The sequence below is a fragment of the Lepidothrix coronata genome, unplaced genomic scaffold, assembly GCF_001604755.1.
Source record: "Lepidothrix coronata isolate B3197 unplaced genomic scaffold, Lepidothrix_coronata-1.0 Scaffold29, whole genome shotgun sequence".
NCBI lineage: Eukaryota > Metazoa > Chordata > Aves > Passeriformes > Pipridae > Lepidothrix > Lepidothrix coronata.
In genome coordinates this window covers 777,740-796,102 of record NW_016690209.1, presented here as the reverse complement: position 1 = coordinate 796,102, position 18,363 = coordinate 777,740, and the positions used below count along the sequence as shown (strand labels likewise).

At 41.6% G+C, this 18,363-nt stretch overlaps 1 protein-coding gene across 1 annotated transcript; it reads right to left on the bottom strand.

Moving 5' to 3' along the window:
• Nucleotides 1–878: 878 nt before the first annotated feature.
• On the bottom strand, nucleotides 879–10,381 carry ACTL6A (actin like 6A). Its single transcript, XM_017810520.1, has 14 exons — nucleotides 10,321–10,381; nucleotides 9,489–9,565; nucleotides 9,118–9,292; nucleotides 8,671–8,771; nucleotides 7,357–7,454; nucleotides 6,575–6,669; nucleotides 6,225–6,331; nucleotides 6,050–6,139; nucleotides 5,807–5,868; nucleotides 5,380–5,494; nucleotides 4,951–5,031; nucleotides 3,815–3,910; nucleotides 2,761–2,847; nucleotides 879–2,163 (listed from the first exon to the last, which is right to left on the bottom strand). Exons 1-14 carry the CDS (start codon nucleotides 10,343–10,345, stop codon nucleotides 2,083–2,085), a joined length of 1,290 nt encoding a protein of 429 aa, XP_017666009.1. The 5' UTR covers nucleotides 10,346–10,381; the 3' UTR covers nucleotides 879–2,082.
• Nucleotides 10,382–18,363: the final 7,982 nt, after the last annotated feature.

Sequence of the window (18,363 nt, the reverse complement as noted above, 5' to 3'; positions counted from 1 at the left end):
AGCAGGCTCTTCCTCATGGCAGACCGAACTTTTCCCCTCCTTTAAGTGTGGCTTCTTAGAGAGTATGAAATATTCAGCATGGGAACTTTTAACAATGCGGTCCTCACACCTGGATTTCTATGACAAATTCAAACACTTGTACAGGTTTTTTTGCAGAGTGCAAAACGTCTGCAGGAAGACTGCAAGAGTTTTCTGTGAAACTGAAGTAGAAAGGTACCACTGCTTCTCTCAGTGGATGGAAATACCTACTTAATGAAAGCTTTTACACCTCCTTGTGAGGTTGTTTAGAAATTTAGACTAGAATCACAAATACCAGTCTTTTAGGAAGCAAGTGCGCCTGGCAATATACTCTGGTAAAACACTGCAAGGGAAACCCATAGTCTCCCATCAGTATCTACCTCCATCATTCTGACCCTGTTACTCCTCTGCATCACACGAAATACCCACTGTCTAAACACAAAATCTTTACAGTAGTGAGAAAACTCCCAAAGTGTTTTGCTCTCCCTCTGCTGCTGGAATATTCACAGACATTACCATCCTACAGCAATTCTTTTAGGATACACAGAAGATAAAAGTTGGTTTGACATGATGAAATCTAAGCACAGGTCACAGAAGGAAAGCTTAAAATGCATCACTCACTGCAGGGTGCCAAGGTACAAATTCAGCTGACATTCCATGTTCCACGTGGATATGAACTAGACTGAGTCTTTCTCTTCCAGAATGACAAGAGCTGGTGACTTAGATCACTTAGGGCTGCTGTCTGCAGTTTGTCTCATTTTGAGAGAGAAATATGGTTTATCAATAGCTTTGAAAATCTGGGTGAAGCAACTTCATCTCAAGAGCAGCTCCTGGTTATGATAAAGACACAAGCAAGCTGGTTTGATAAATTACTTTATTGTTTGGAGGTAACGTTTCAAATAGAGGCCTCATATTTACCCACAAGGTCTTTTAGGATATAAAAATGTAGCAGTACTGTTTACTTTATGTTTATTCTTTTTAGATCAGTTAAATGCTATTTGGTTTTCCACAGCTTTTGAGATAAGGAGCAAAACTTCACTGTGTCCCAGAACAGACCACCACACAGTTGTAAATGAAAGTAAGCTTAACAGCAATGTTGAGCTGCATCTTCACAGCCAGTTCCTGCTGAACAAAAAAATAATCATCCCCGTTGCTGTGGCCCTGAGAGCACCTTCCCCATGCAAACACAGGCACTTACTGACCCTGCTGCGAAGTCCCCAAGGGATCCAGACCTCGGGCTGCCCCTCGGAGTTACAGCTCCCTGCAGCAATGTCAAGCCACACCCTGATGGCTTCTATTCCTGTTCTCCCAAGTACTGGAGAGGCAATTTTTTTATCTCAATTTCCCTGGCTCGAACAAGTTTTGCTTCTCACCTACATCACAAAGGCATTAAATACATTCTTAGAAAGCAGGTGGAAAGCAGTGATTGCTGACCGAAATGAAACTGCTCCTTAACAAAAAAATTAGCAAACCAGTGCTTAATATAACATTCACTCAATGGAATGTAACACTTCTGTGAGACAGTAAAAGCTTACACCGAACTACGTCACTGAATACAAACTTTCAACTTTTAAAACAACAGACTGACTTTCTCTGCAAGTACTCACAAAGCTCCTCAAATACAAAAGACCAAATTTTATTTCTTTAAGAGAGGATTAAGAGCAATTTAAGGCCAAAGTACCAGCAAGGAAGACTAATATGTGTAAGTAGACAAGAAATATTTAATAAATAAGCACAGGCATTTGCAAGGTTATGCCTCTATCTATTAGCTAACCTGTAAAGCTGTTCCCAGGAAAAGATACTAGAGAAAATAGACATTTATACAAAATTATAAAATGCTTGTTACATGAATTATTGCTTTACAAGGGATGTAAACATCCTTTTTCTATTATAGTACCAATTAGGTCTCTCAAAATTTCTAAGGTTTGTTAAAATGGAACTTGAATTATGCAAAAAAACCATTATAAACTTTCTACAAAAAAGAGTCCATCCCATTCCTGAGTATGCTAAAGCTATAAAACAGAAGGAGCACCGAGCAGGCAGCAGTTTTCACAGTAAGAGGTCTTAAGGACATTTTCTTTCTACACATTGTTTCCCTCCTTCTTCATATTCTTGTTTAGAAATCCACATCTGTTGAAAAGTACCCTATTAAAAAAAAAAAAAAAGAAACAAAACCAACACACAATTAAAAAAAATAATCAGAAAACAAATGAAGATTAACTGAAACATGATTAGCTTTTCCTAGGCAGGAAAACAAGCAAGTCCTTACATTGAGGTAATAGGACTTGACCTGCTTAACTGTCTCTTCCTTGATTTTTATTTTGCAGGGAATAAACTCAAGACAGGAAGTGCAGTACCAAATACTGATTTCAATCTCCCTTTTCCATGCTGATAAATTAATCCCCACAAACCATTTCAGCACTCAGTAACTTGTAGAATTAAGTTCAGGAATATGATGCAGAAACATGTTTGCTACTTTCATGGCCTACTAGACACATGTAAAGGCTGCATTTCAAGCCTGTACCTTTCCATTAAAAATGGGACAATGTGGCAAGATATGTTTTCACTGGAAATGCTCCTATCTGTTTCTGAAATAGATCCTCCTCTCCTTACCATGAGGATGGCCAAGGAGACTGTGATTTCTGCCGTAGCACAAACCCTACAACATGCACTCATGGGGAATTAGACTTTTGGGTGACAGTTCTGCTTAGCATGGAAACACAGTAACACAGGTGTACTAACCAAAGAAGCCAAAATGGAGCCACCAATCCAGGAGCTGAACCTCCGCTCCACAGTCGTGTTGTTCGCGATCAACTTCAGGCGCATGCTCTGAGCAGAAAAGGGGGCAAAACAGAATCATCAGACAAATTGTAGGCTGGTGATCTTCAGGGACAAGAAGCACAAGAACTTGGGGTATACACCAAAATGCAGTGGAAAAGGTCCATTTTATTACATTTGCAATACTGCTCATCCGCCCTCTGTTTAGAATCCAAGAACAGCTGCAGTGGGAACAGGACACGTTCTGACTTTTACCTTGTCTCCCAACAGGGAGCAGAAGCAAATGCTTAAGGCAAGGAATAGGGCAGGTGGAGAGCAATAACATCACAGTATATACCGTCCTCTCCAACACTGCACTGGGACTAAATGTCTTATGTTGCTGGACTTAATTGGTCTAATTTTTTTTGGCGCCATTTATTCTTTTTGCTTTCAAAATGCCTTGTAGCAGTAAAATCTTTCAAAGTCAAGGGGTTCCTCCTCAGCAGTGAATAACTACCTTTGTCAGTTTTTCCTAACATTCATCATTTCACAGTTGTTACAAACAGAACATTTTTCCTTGAATATATAAAAATTCAAGAAATACCATAAGCCATATCTGCTTTCAAGAACACAGGTGTAAGGTGTTAATGCTTCGACATTAAGTTATTAAAAAATATATGCAAGTATGTTAAATCACCAGGTTTTTGTCTGTGAGTAAGTTGAGTTGTCTGTAGAATTGAGGAAAAACAATTCTTACAACAAAGTGACAAGATCTCAGGTAGAATGACTGAATGTGCCTCAAGTTAGTCAGCAACACTTCAGAGCAGTAAAATACTGAAGAAATATTGGAATTTATTTTGTATAAAATCTTTTCAAGACTTCTTTCTTTTCTTTAGAGAAGGAGATTTCTTATCCTGCAGAAATCTGTTCAGCTTTTGGTTCCTAACAAAGTCAAGGCTATGATACATGCTTGTGTATTTATGTGGCAGAAAAGCAAAATGGTAAGTACTCAGTGCAGGAACTGAAAGAGTTGCTTTACCGGTGGAGTTTTCTGAGACAGCTCTCTGTTCAATCTGTCTGTGAAACTCTGTATTAGAGTGTTTCCTCCTGCTACAATCACACTGCCATAGAGGCCCTAAAAAGAGAAAAAACAACATTAACAGCATTAACTCTGAAAACAGCTGCTACTCAGCATAGAAAGGGATGGAACACAAGTACATATAGTCAACAGCAACATCACCTGATGCCAACAGTATTACCTCTCCCAATTCAATTAATTATTTAATCACTTAAAAATATTTCAAGATAGCTTAATATTAAACTAATGAAGGGAGAAGCCACATGATTATCTAATGATAATGATCATTCTAATGATAATCATCATAATGAAACACGATATATACATGATAATCATCATAATGATTATCATCATTCTAAATGATTTCACAGAACAATTTCTGCTGTGGAGAACCCTAAACCTACAGCATCTCCCCTGTATCTGAAGTGTTGGTTTTCTTACAGCTGAATGCAACCACAAAAGAAAACCCCACAGCCCTGCAGCAGTTTTCTATCTCACTAATGCTGCAGGTGGTGCACACACCATGGCCCAGCTTATAGAGCCTGCCTGACGTGCTGGTTAAGAGGAAAAATTTTTGGAACAACCCCCATACAGTCTGTATCAAACTTGAATATTTTCAAATTGACACCTGAAAAAGGTAAAGTATAAGTTTTTAAAAAGAAAGTTTTCCTTTAAAACCTCTTCTCTTCCTCCTACTCTCTATAAATTCCATATACTTTCTAAATATAACTAATTACATCTGCCATGCCTAAAAATCTGAAGGTAACAGTCAAAGTTATGAAACATAAAATGCTCATCTGAAGCCAGTCCAGGGCACATTATGCAGTGCCAGCCACAAAATCTGCACATTAGACATTTAAATATAGATAGAAACACTAAGTAAAAGAAAAAATCCTGATTTAGTATTTTGTAAGAAAAAACAGTAATGGTGCACATGCCAATATAAAAATATGTGATACCTACAGAATTATTCTGATGTATTTATCATTATCCTAGCAAATCCACATTTCTTCATCAACAGTGTTCTAGTCCCAAAAATACAAATCAGCACAGAAATATCTATGCCTTAAAATACTCCCAGGCTGACTAACACTCACCGGCCTGATGTCGATATCACACATTCCAACGCTTGTTGTGACAACGTGGCTCACACCCAACATCGTGTTACCAGACAAACCCTGCAAGTAGAATTAGGAATCCACACATCATCTCTTCAGAAGAGCAAGGCATAGAAAAGCCCTGATGAGCTGAAGTTACAAGTATCACTAGAGAGGGAGCCAAGCATTTTTTTAGGGAAGGAAAAAAAAACACTGCTATTTGCCCATTCAGCTTATCACCACCCCTTAGGACATTTCATCCCTCACTTGCCCAGTTCTAACAAGACAGGGAAATCCTACTCCCAGGAGAACCCCGCGGTGCAAATACACACATCCATACCAAGAAATTAAGAACATCATACAAAAGGAAGACAAGCGAGAACCTAGCAATGCAAAGCCTTCCAATTACACCTATCACTGTGGTTTTACCTTTACATTGGAAGGGTCAAACAATCCCTCAGGAATTTTCAGACGCTCCGCACCGAAGTCACAGTTGTAGCCGTTGGGGAACTCATAATGAACTGTTGGCATCTGTGCTGCCACCCTGGAGCACAGTGAGAAAGCAACACATTAAAGTGCTCTGTGAACAGGCTGTCAGGTTATCTAAGCAATGTTACAAACTAAATTTCCAGTGAGAATATTGTGATTGATAAGACTTACACTTTCAATAACAATGATCTCATCTTGGAATATTAAATGAAAAGCTATCACCTGGATGTATGCTGTATCCCTACTTTTATAAATAAACAGTTCTTGGATAAATTTTCTTCCACAACAAAACCAGCCAACAGCAATGGCTGAGCACCCCATGCACAAATGGTAACTAAATTCACAAGAAGGCAAAAAAGTAACGTACTGTTCATCATAGGTTGAATCTGATACTTGGAGGACAGAAGCTTGGAAGTCCTGAATGACACACTGTGGAATTAAGAATAATATGGTTATAAGAATTTCAGTATTCAATTTTATGGAATTTACAGAACTGATACTTTTTAAAGATTTTTCTAGTCCTTCAGCAGAAAATCCTGATATACTTGCAAACAAAACTTATTTATGGGACACTTAGGGGAGCTGAGAACAGGAGGAATGATCTACTTACATTGCACATGTAGTTGTGCCAAGACCTGGTGACCTGGGGTAACTTCTCTTTTCTCTTCCAATTTGCAGGGGACCCCTCACGAACTGCCTCCTGGGATTGTAGGATAAATGATCATCAGTTAAACATTTAAGTCTCTCCCCAAGAAAACACTTAGTAAATAAAGCTACTTTCCCACCTTTGAAGCAATCATATAGGGAGGAATTATCTCTATGTTCATTTCCTGAAACAATTCCCGGCACTGCATAGTAATAAAGTCTCCTGCAAGTGGTGATTTTACAATACCTAGAGAACAAAAAGGGGATTCAAAATAAATTAAAAAAAAAACAAACCACACAAAACCCCCACTAACCCAGAAAGTACTAAAATCATGAATAAAATCCCACAACTAACTATTTTTCAGTGAACACCAGGGTTTTTTTCCCTGCTTAATGGGATACACAGATTTTAAAACAACAAAACTACAAGCTGAAATCAAGCTAATTCAACCTTGATACTGCAAATGCTGTTACCCATGAAAGTTTTTACCTTGCTGAAGCACATATCCGTCATGCACTGGAATAGCAGTGGTGTGTGTTGCTCCACTATCCAAAATGAGACCTGTAGATCTCCCATTAGCAAAGCTAGCCAAAATGATTAAGGAAAACATTGTAATTTTCACTTCAGAAAAAAATGTTGCCATACAGTTAGAGCATAACTAGGAATGAGGACCCCAACGTGTTACTCCTTGGCTCTACTAAAAGATTTGTCATTTTCCAGTGTGTACCATCTTTCTGTGAAGTGCACAACCTTATAGAGAAAGCAGCATTTACCTTCCATCTGTGAACTAACTTCAGCTTCAGATGTACAAAGGTGAGATTTCACATTAACACTATGCAGAAAGCTCTAAGTACATCCAACTCATTTAGACACTGAAGCTGAAAACACGTTATTAGTTTAAAACAATTACAAATGTTCTTAAGGCTATGGGAACTTCAAGCTCTAATTACTGCATTTAGTAGTGTGGACAACACCATTTCAGGTCTGTAATATTCTTATCCATGGTATACAATGGAAAATAAAATAATAATAAAAAAAAAAAGACTTGGCCTCCAAGGAAAACAGTCAGACTGGGAGAACTTCAAAAATGAGCTCTAATGCTTTAAAGTTCAGAAACGGAATTTGTTTACTTCCTCCCTAGATGTTTATGGAAAAATCAATTTGAAAGAAGTCAGACATGCTGTTATATTCAGAATTGCCTAGAATAGGTTTGCCATAATTTCCTGGGGGGAGGAAAAAAAACCCATGCAGTGAAACATTTCGAAGGATACGCTGTTAGAACAGCAGTTTTACACAGGAAAAAAGCAGGGATGTTGTAGTGCTCAAACATCAACTCCGTCAGTTTTTCACGCTTTGCCCTAGTATTCCACTAAAAAATAATAAATCCAAACCACAAATAAGTGGCCAAAAAGATGTGTTTGCACAGTAACAGGTTGCTAACACATTAGAAGAACAGCAGACACAGTTTCAAATCAGATCAAAAGATAGATTTCTAGCAGTTTACTTCTTTATAACCTTTTTTATTCCAATTATACTACAAGAAATTAATGCCTATCTATCACACAAAAGTGATACACACCTTTCCTGTTACAACAGAGATTTCTTTATACTTCTACAGCTCTTCCAGTATCAGTCTCTGAAAGAACTCTCTAAAACAAGCACCATGCCCATTCCCAAGGGGAAAGCTACATGAAGTAACTTGCCCAGTGGGAAGAAAAATAAATCCAGATTTTCCAGTTTCCAAGGTATCTTTCTACAGTTCTGCTGTAGGTGATTAAGCCAGGATATATCTCAAATATTCAACACATTACCGAGAATGTTTTTCCCAAGTCAATACATTAAGATCAGGTCTGTAAGGAGAATTAAGGGGAACCTCTATTCAGACACCCACTGAGCCACCAAACATGAAACAGCCATTGCAAATTCATCTACACTCCACAAGCTGCAATTCAACACAAGGGAATAACGAAAAAGAAAATCCTTTTCACAAGATTTTATTAAAGAAAGGCATAACTTGTGTATGGCATTTCTACCTTTTCTACTCTGATTTCAAGATCTGCCCTTCAAATGCTGAGCATTATTAAATGACAGAAACCTTGTCCACTGATTTTCCCAGAAATTTGCATTCATCCACTTCAGTTGCCTTACAAGACCACTTACAGAAACAAAGATAGAAAAATTAAAACTTCTCCATTATAAATGTTATTCTGTGTCATGTAATAGTGGTTGTAAGGCTGAATGAAGCAGATTTTCAATAGCATTTTATTATGTGTAACTTATATATAACACGTCCAAACATCTTTTTCCTTTTATTCTAGGCAGTAAATTTTTTTTTTAGATTTTGACTTCTTTTCAATAAGTAAGAAACAATAGCATATTGCAAATACTTTCTAATACAACTCATATAAACTTTTTCAAATTGGTTTGGTTTTTTTCCAGAATCTGGCAAAGTATTTTAAAATTGTCATTTCTATAGCTAGGATTTAAAACTTGTCACCTAAAAGCCAATGTCAGACTTATCCAAGACTAATGTTTGTAGAGTCAGCAAAAAAGACTTATCAAAATGCAAAGCTCCTTTTACTCACTGGTGCTTCAGACATAAGGACAGGATGCAAACTTGCTTCAGATTTAATGTGCATCTTGTAAGTGTGATCCAGTATTGCCTGGAAACTATCCCAGTCTTCAACTGGAACAAGATTGAGGCAAGCAGATTAGTTACATCCAAGTTTTGGTTTATTTCAGAAGTACATAGAGGTTTTCCAATTATTTTTTTTTTGCACAGAGCTCTTTAGTCAAAAGCTATCTCACCAGACATAAACCTCTTTTAACAGCTCTGCATAATCCTCTTCCTTTGTAACTACCATGACTTCAAGAATTATGGTGAAAGTCCACTAACAGTGAAAACCAACCATATTCCATGCAATTTGTAAATCAGGTATCTGTTCTTACAGCTTGTTGACATGAAAGCTATGACCTTCTGCAGCCTGGCAATGCTATTTTAAAATCAGGTAGAAAAAGACAGAGCACCATACTCATTCCATTTTTTAAAGGTGAAATGGCCTCCATATTCTCCCTCGGGACTCTCAGGGCATTGGTGTCTATGTAGTAAGTTGGGCCCCCTTGTTTGCCTTTGTCACCATCTATCTCCATCAGAGTGCTGCCATTGTCTCTTTCCAGCACTACGCCAATGGCTGTTGGAAAATCAACCTGCAAGGCAAAAGGCAAGCAGTACAAGAGGATTCATAATGTTTTAGATGTTGGTTTTTTTCCTCATAAATTCAGAGGTTTCCTTATACAACCCAGCTATAACAAAACCCAGTGTATTCTGAAAAGCTGGAACTCACAAACAAGACCCAAGGCATAAATTCATATTGTATTTCCACCGAGGCACACAGACTCTCACCTTTGGACAGTCCTCGCCCGCATAGCCTGCTCTGACAGTGTACGAGCCAATGTCAAACACCAGAGCCCCAACTTCATCTGAAAAGATTGTTAATAAATGGTGAATGGTTATTGCACTCTTCTGCAACCCTGACCTTTCCCTGCCCACTGCCTGCTTTGCTTGCAAAAGTAGAAAAGTCAAGGGATCGAGGCAAGGAGAAACTTCTCCGTTCAGAACTCCAGTTACCAGAGAGCTACTGGAGGGCTGCAGACAGGCTTTGACTGCAACCCCTTCCTCTCCTGTGAGTAAAAGGGGAATTTTAACAGACGAGGGCGAACGTGGTTGCATCTAAACAGATCACAAGATAAAGCTTTCAAAAAGTTCTAACTCAGCGGCCACTCGAAGCCGGGCGAGCCCGGAGCTCCCGGGGGGATCGGGATGAGGAAGGTGGGACTGGAAGCAGCGAAGGGGCCACAGCACGAAGCGCCCTCATCCCTGCGGGCCCCGATCCCCGCTGAGCTCTGAGCTTCCTAAGGCAAAAACCTGTCTGAAACCAACCCCCGGACCCCAGAGCCCACGGGGGGACCCGCACCCGGGTCCCGAAGCACCGAGACCTTCCCCGGCCCCCGGTATCGCCGATCCTGCCCCAGGCCGCGGTCAGGGCGGTCCCGGGGGAGGGGCACCTCGGCCCAGAAGGACCCAAACAAGGCCCCCGCTGCCGGCTCCCCCTCACGGGTGGGACGCGGAGGGGCCGTGAGGGCTCCGGGCCGGGCTGAGGGAGGCGGGAAGCGCCCGCGGGAGCCGCACGCGCCGCCTCGCGGGGCGGGGGAGGGGAGGGCGGCGCCGGACTCACCTCCCCCGTACACGCCGCCGCTCATGGCTGCCGCTGGGCTGGGCCCGGCCCCGCCGTTCGCCGCGCCCGCACCGCGCCGCCCGGCCGGCCCCGCTACCCGCCCGCCCCGGTGTCCGCGGGCCCCGCGCTCCCCGCCCGCTCCTCCCGCCGCCGACCCGGCAACAAAAGCGCCCCGGCCGCGCTCCCGCCTGCGGCCCGGCCCGACCCGCAGCGCCGCCGCCCGCCCGCCTATGGCAGCCCCGCGCGGGCACAGCGGGCCAATCGCGGCCCGATGGAGGCGGGGCTGTTCCCAAGGAGAGCCAATCCGGAGGCGGGATGGGGAGGGCGGGCAGGGGAGCCGGGGGGGGCGGTGTGAGAGGAGAGGCGGGGAGGGAGGGGCTGCGGGGAGGGAAGTGTGAGGGGAGAGATGGATGAGGTGGGGACGATGTAGGGGAATCACGGAGTCTTAGAATAGATGAGGGTGGAAGGGAGTACAGTGGGTCACCTGGCCCAACCTCCGTGCTCAGGCACGGTCGTCCCAGAGCACGTGGCACAGGATTGCGTCCAGGCGGTTCTGGGATATCTCCCACAGTGAGGGAGACTCCACACCCTCCCTGGGCAACCTGCTCCAGCGCGCAGTTACTGCACGGTAACGAAGCTCTTCCTTATGTTCAGGTGGAACTTCCTGTGCATCAGTTTCTGCCCTTTGCGTCTTGTCTTATTGCTGGGCACCACCGAGCAGAGCCTGGGGGATAAGCCACCACCACAGCCGAGACGAGAGGACATAGTCCCAAACTGCCCCAGGGGAGGTTTAGGTTGAACAGTAGAAAGATTTTCATTATAGAAGGAGTGATTAGACATTGGAATGGGCTATCCAGGAAGGTGGTGGAGTCACTGCTTCTGGAGGTGTTTGAGGAAACACGGGATGTGGCTCTTAGTGCCATGGTCTGCTTGTCGTGGTGTTGGGTCATAGGTTGAACTCGATATCAGAGGACTTTTCCAACCGGATTGATTCTGTGATTTTGTGATTCCACTGCTGCTGTCACTGATCTGTTGGGCTCTTGCACTGAGAATGAAATGTGTATGAAGTATATCTTGATACCCGCACGTTGTGTTGTTCCTTTCTCGTTTGGGGCACAGCCCTTGATCCCTGAGGCTGCTGTGCCTGCAGGGTTGGGCGGTTCAGATTTGCCAGCTCAGCTGCCAGTTTCTCAGCTGAACTTGTAATTAGGCTTTCACATCGCCTTGTTTGATGTCAGCGTGCTCAGCCAAACCTGGTGTTTAGCCAGAACAGCCAGGGAAGGGAAACTATAAAGATGTAGGAATTCAAGAAAACAAAAGAGACCTCAAACATAACCAGCAGTTAGCATTAGAGAAGACTAAAATTCTAGCTGGAGAAGAGGGGAATTGGCTTAAAGGGAAGGTGTTCCTGATATGCACCTTTTTCAATTCTTATATGAAGTGGGGTGGGGTTTTTTTTGAGGGGCTGGGGAGCTGAGTGTTCTTTTAAAGTTCACATAAGATTTCTTATTTCTTGTTATTAATACCTTAATAAGGATCTCCAAGTCACTAGATTTAGTCAGCATAATAGAATATTTTATTTATTACCCTTATGTTTGCCTATAAAATGCTGCATAGCATAATGAGTGATCTTAATAGCAATTAATTATTGGACTGTAAATAATAAAAAAAAGTGTTTCTTAAATTTTCATCATAAGACAAAAATTAGTGGTGTGAGCTCACTTTGTCTTATTTTGATAGGGAGTTCAGATCTTCGTACAAAGCTTTGGTTTTTGTCTAAGTTGTGACTTAAATTTCAGTTGTATCTCCTTACTTACACTGAGTTTAATCAGGGAGGTAAGAAGAGAGACAAAATTGACATTTGGTGTAAGTTTTATGCAGGAAGTTTGTAAAGCTGTTGAAAATAGATCTAATTATTGGAAATGTCAGCAGAATTTATTCTGGTGAAGGAGAAAATCAGCCTGGATGTGTGTGTTTGGACTGCAGCTCCCAACATGCTTCAGTTAATGCTGGGCTGGTGACCAGCAGTTCCCTTTTAAGGGAGAGGGTGTGAAAACGTAGGAAAAATAGTAAAATCCAACAGTTTCAAGGGGCAACCAGTTGTGGGGGTTTTTGAGCACAATTATGACGGTTACAAGGAGGTGATTTGATTTACTGATTCTCAAAAGCGAGGAATTTAATTTGATACAGTCTGACTCTCTGGTTCTTTAATGAAATTAAGAAATTAATTTTTTTATATAAGTTACAGTACACTACAACTGAACTATATTGATGCTAGCATTTAAATCCTGCAGTTTCATCAACTATACATCATAAAGTCAGTGCACCTTGGTTCTGTATTATGGAATCTTTTAAAGTTCGTATGCTATCATGATTTCCAGTATGTGGCACTAATACTCAAGGTAGAGCTGTTCGAGGAGGAGGAATTAATTGCAGATGGGAAAAGTGTTTCAGAAAATCTGGAATTATTGTGCCAAAGGATCTTCATTTAGCTCCTGCTTGTACTTAATTTTGTAGTAATGGTTCATTGTATTCATATATTAATTGATTCCGTGTGATAATTGACACTTTAAGCCAGATCCTGCTCACTGCACAAGAGCTGCTTGTGGCTGATCAGCAAGCCAGAAACTAACACAGCATTTGGTTGCTTTATTTTTCTTCATTATTTCTTCAAGACAGAAGAATTCCTGGTGATGCTGTCAGGAAATGTGTGCCATGGTACAGAGGATTGTGGCATGTGAGGCTTGGAGAGAGGACCCACCTTTACCATGCTGATAGGCTGATGGGGACCGATTGTGAGAACTGCAGGTAACGTGCACTGGAAATCCTGCTGGTATCTGAAAGCCTCAGGATCTGACAAGCATAAGGAAATAAAGCCAAATCCGTGTAATCCTCAAGAAGCCTGGAGGATAAGGGGAAGGAAATTTAGACTGACAACTCTCCAGGTCTTACTTTTCTCTGCCTTGCACTTTCATAGGCACCAGTGGAATGTGTGCAGGACATCAGGGCTGTTTGATAACATTTTGCAGCGACTTTGATTTGCAGCAGTGTGAATAACCCCACGAGCTTCAACACACAAGGGAAGTAGACTCCAGGTGTCTGTTTCCAGCAGAGTCCAGCCCTGCTTAAATTTTGGATTATTTCAGTGAATTCCTGCATGTCATCCTAAACTTGCATAAGAGCAGGTGAAATCTAAAGTTTTGCTGCTGACCATAACGCACCCAGATGTTTGGGGGAGTTTTAAGTATTTCTGCTTAGTTTTCTCACAGGCAAGGATTATAAAATCAAAGTAGACAGAAACAATGAATGTACTTTATCTAAGTTCCCATATTGGTACAAATGGCTGTAATATCTCGGCAGGAGTCGCAGGTGCAGGTATAATGCAAACTGTGTGCTTTTCATGGGAATATTACATACCTCTTTACTGTATGTGATGTATATAATAACTCTAGAGCCAGATATGAACATAAATTGTCCTGAGGAATAAAGAAAAGAATAATTTTAAAAGTGAGGCATGAACCAGGGCACCAAATACTGATGCTTACTCATAAGCAAAAGTTAATTTCATCGGTGATAGTCTGGAGAAGGTGAAGTTTCCTAATTATTGCTTTGAAGTTTTTAAAACTTCACTATGATGTAATTGTTTCAAGCAAATACATTCACCTTTTTAGTAACATAAAGCAATGTAGAAAGTGATGTGTATGCCAAGCCAAAACTGAACAAAATGATTTTTTGTTTCTCAACAAGCTGCACTTCCCCATGGGGTGGTTGATGGCCTGTTGCTTTTGAGCAGTGCCATACAAGTGCCAGTCAGTCTCTCAGACTGCAGTGCCAGCAGACTGGCTGTGACAATGGCTTATTCATAACGTCTGTGTTCCTCCTTGATTCTTGATTGCAAAATGCATGTTAAAGGTTTTATTTTTTTTATTCTCAGATGAGGTCTTCAATGTTTATGTGAACTGAGAAAGCATCTGTAAATGAAAGAGCAAAATAATCATTAATACTCATTCAGTCAAGAACTTTGTATGACCTCTCAGCTTTCCACTGTCTTTGCTAAAATACTTGGGTATTTTGTCAATTTAAATACTTCCCTTCCTTACTGGGATGCCGTGAGTAAAAATACACTGTCATTCTTCTTCTGCAGAGAAAAAGCAAGAACAGAAACTAAATGCTGAACCTCACTAAGGGGCCTCAACGTTGGCATAATGACCTCTAGGTTCTTACCTCAGGCTGAAATCCAAATGCTCAATTATGTTTCATATAAAATATACCAAAGACAGACACCTTAAACCTGAATAACCACTGTACAGGCTGGTTGGGCTTAGCAATTGAAAACGCTGAGGAGAGGAGATGTGTCTGAAATTTCTTTGTGCAAGGCAGTTCTGGGGATATGTGTTCTGGAATCTTCTTTTGGAGCTGGTGTGTTTAACTAGTCCTTTTGTAAAGGCCCCGTGATTCAGTCTTATTTGAGGACATGATTGAAGGAAGAGGTGATGGTTCTTGCCATTAATACACAGTCAACTTTCCACCATCAATGGATGGCCTGACTAGAGTTTGGAGATTATGCTGAGATTCCATCTGACTGGCTGGAATAGTAGTGGCTAGAATACACTGGAGAATGGGGGGAAAATATCACATAATATTAGGGCTGCTTTATAGTTCTGAACCGTAAGTGGTCACTGTGAAACCAAATTAGGGGCATCCAGACCCTTTTCTTGTTTAGATCAGGCAGAGTATGGATACACAGAGCCAGATTTGGTCAGCAATGCAGAGCAATATTTGCCTGGAACTGGTTCTGAAGTAATAGGTCTGCTGGGCTGAGCCAGCCCTGGCCAGAACTGAAGTGTGCTTGTATTGCCCTTCTCAAATGAGTCTCTTGTGTACATATGTATCACTTGGCTCAGATCTGGCAGAACTTACTGTTTCAGGCTTAGTGCTTGGTCTGTAGTCCCTTTGGATTCTTGCAGGGCTTATTTGCTTGGCAGCTGGGCCACCTCTGACCTGGCTCAGTACCTCTCATCTGCAGAAACAAAGCTCTTTACAGCTGGGAACCAGCTTAGCCTGATAAACAGAAGATCTTTGTGTCAGCTGAGCCCTGCCATTAATGAGGCACATTGATCCCCTGTCTTTCCCACTGCTACAGTGGGAATCTGGGTGTAATAGCTGAGCAGGTAGCATGGAGTGCAGATCTCCTGTTTCTTGCTCAGATGCTCTGTCTTCAGCCTTGCAAGATTCAAATCCCTATTCCCAGCTTTCCAGGAGGTGCTGTGTTGCCTCAGTAGCATTTTCAAGCTGTGATGCTGTGCAGCCAAGAACCATGGCTCTGTGCAGCCAGGGGGAAGGAATCCAAAAGGAAGCTGCTGCCTGACCTCCTCTGAGAAAGGAGAGCCCGAATCCCTGTTTCTGCATGTGCAGGCTTTGTTGGGTGAAATGAAGCAGTCTGGGGAGTAGAGATCATCAGTGATCTTACAGGTGTTGTGACACATTTTGTGTCACCTTTTTGGAACACTTTTGAAATCTTGGTCTGCTTTACTGTAGAAAAGAGTTTTCACTTGACATCTGGAAATGTTTGTTGTGAGGGGAGGTTTTGGTGTAACTGTGTCTGTTCTGTGCTACGTTTGTTCTCCCACCAGGAGAGGGCACAGGCAAAGCAGGGGCAGAGACACCAGCAATCCACTTAATGCAGCAGGTTTTGGAATACAAACTAGAAGAGCATTACTTCCACTGGGCTTCAAAAAAACAAGTATTGTCTTGGTTTACGTACTATTGTACAAAAAAAAATCGTTATAAAATTAATTATTGAACAGTAGTGAGGAAAAATAACAGTGCATTTGCTGGATGGGCATGTTTGCAAAGAGATTGTCACTTCTTTCCTGAATTCATTCAGATCATTACTATGACACGTGGGTACTTTGTCATCCCAAATGAGTATGTAGAGCAATGCAATTGCACTGCAGGAAGAAGAGTGATGTGGAAAAGGCTCTGCTTTTATTGAGGAGATATCAATTTATAGAAGAAGCTAAGGACTGCAGTGCTTTATCTGAATATTTATTCACAGAAGATGTGTAATTCTAGGGCAGTCACGCTCCAGCTGTTCAAAAGTATCAGCTGCTGAATTACAGCATCAGCACACATCTGTATTAATATGCTCCATTTTAAAGAGCCATTGGGATTGTATATAAGACTTTTGCATTATTTATGTTTATAACTTGATGATTATTTGAAATTTGCTATAACAGGTAAGTTCATAGCATTTTTCATAACAAATGTAAGAATTCTGATTTTTATATCAAGGGATCTACAATCTCTTTTTCTTCCACTTATGTAGTTATCTTAGAGTCTGATTCTTCTCTCACACCACACTGGCGCAGTGTCTTTTATTTCAGTGCAGCAGAATTGTCTCCAAGAGATGCATCAGGCCCAAGACACCTTCCTTGCAAGTGAAATTGAGAGGAATGAGTGTTCCCAAGGAAAAGTTGTCATATAGTGCAGAACCTGATAAGATCTGCAGATGACAAGTTTTCCTTGGGTCCTGATATGTCAGCTCATGTGAGTGGGTAATCTTCATTATTCACTCCTTTATGTGAAAATTAGCTATGGCAGAGGGAATACTGGCTAGGAGAGTGGTCAGGGATGTTCTTTCTTACAGGACGTAAACAGCATATAACAGCACCGCTCCATGACAGCCTTGGTATTTTGCATTTATTAAGTGCTGGAGCCTTACTTGTTTTCTTTGAACAATAAACAAAAATAGAGATAGAAAACTGTCTAGCACTGTGGGATGCTTGTGGTAGGGAGAGCTAATATAAGAAAATCTCAGGTATTTTTAAACTAGTGCTTTTAGGAAACTGGGCTTATGCTACCTGCTTGATTGCTTCCACAGATGATAAGGTTGCAGCATAAGCTGCATTATAATAGCTGACAACAGAAAATCCATCTAGAATGCAGACTGCGTCAGTATCTTTATCTTAGGAAGAGCTTTGATCAGAAATTTTTGGTTTTTTGAGACACACAAAGGAATCCAAACATGAAACACAACTGGAGGAAACCAGGCCTTTTAAGCTCTGTTTCTCAGAAGCTGCTTATTTTCAATGGCTTGTTTAGATCTACCTTAAAAAAAAGCCCAAAGCTGTAGACACAGTTTCTCTAAGAGTGCATGAGCCAGGTGCCAGCACAGAGAGAGCCAGTCCCGGGCACTCCAGACCTGTGCTGCTTTGTACAAGTTCTGGTGCCATGTGGATCCTGAGGCTGCAGCACCTGCCAGAACCATGGTTTGTTTGACTTGGTAGCTGATGGTTAATCTGAACCACCAGCTCTGAGGGTAAGTCAGCAGGGGCTGCAGGTGTCAGCAGCACATTTGACCTTGCCCTGTCTTGTCAAATGGTTGGACTTGCCATTGTCCTCTCTGGTCAGAACTATTCCAGTTTTCCTACCCCAGGGTTCCCCAACTGTAGTGGTCATCACCTCTTGGAGTATTTTGGCACATAGTTTATGGGGTCAGTGGAGGCTGATCTGAGTCATCAAGGTACTCGATGACAAATGCAGGAACTGGAAAAAAGATGGGGTGAGAGTAACGAATTGCTGGGTTTGGACGCATCTGTGTTAATATGCAGACTGTGTCTATGAACTTGATTAAAATGGAGTACTAAAGCAGTGTGTTGATAGCCAGATGTTTGCATTTTCTGAATGTTAGTACTTTATATTCCTTAGTTTATCTCACTGAATTTCACTGTAATAACGTTCCCAGATAAAGCTAAATCATGGGAAAGCCAGAGAATGCTGAAAGGCTGTCATTTCTGCTCCAAAGGAATGTTGTTATCTTCCAGCATGAACACCCTTGACATCAGCTGGTCAAGCTGCAATATTCCTAATGGAGAAGCACAAGGTCACTAATAATGGGTTTGGCATCATCTGACAAGGCACATGTCTGTCCTCTAGAAGGACAGAGAAAGGAAAAAAAAAATACATTGTGCTTGCTCAACAGTGTAATGTTCAGAATCGTATCCATAGCCTAGGAAACAAAAAACATCATTCGCCCCATTG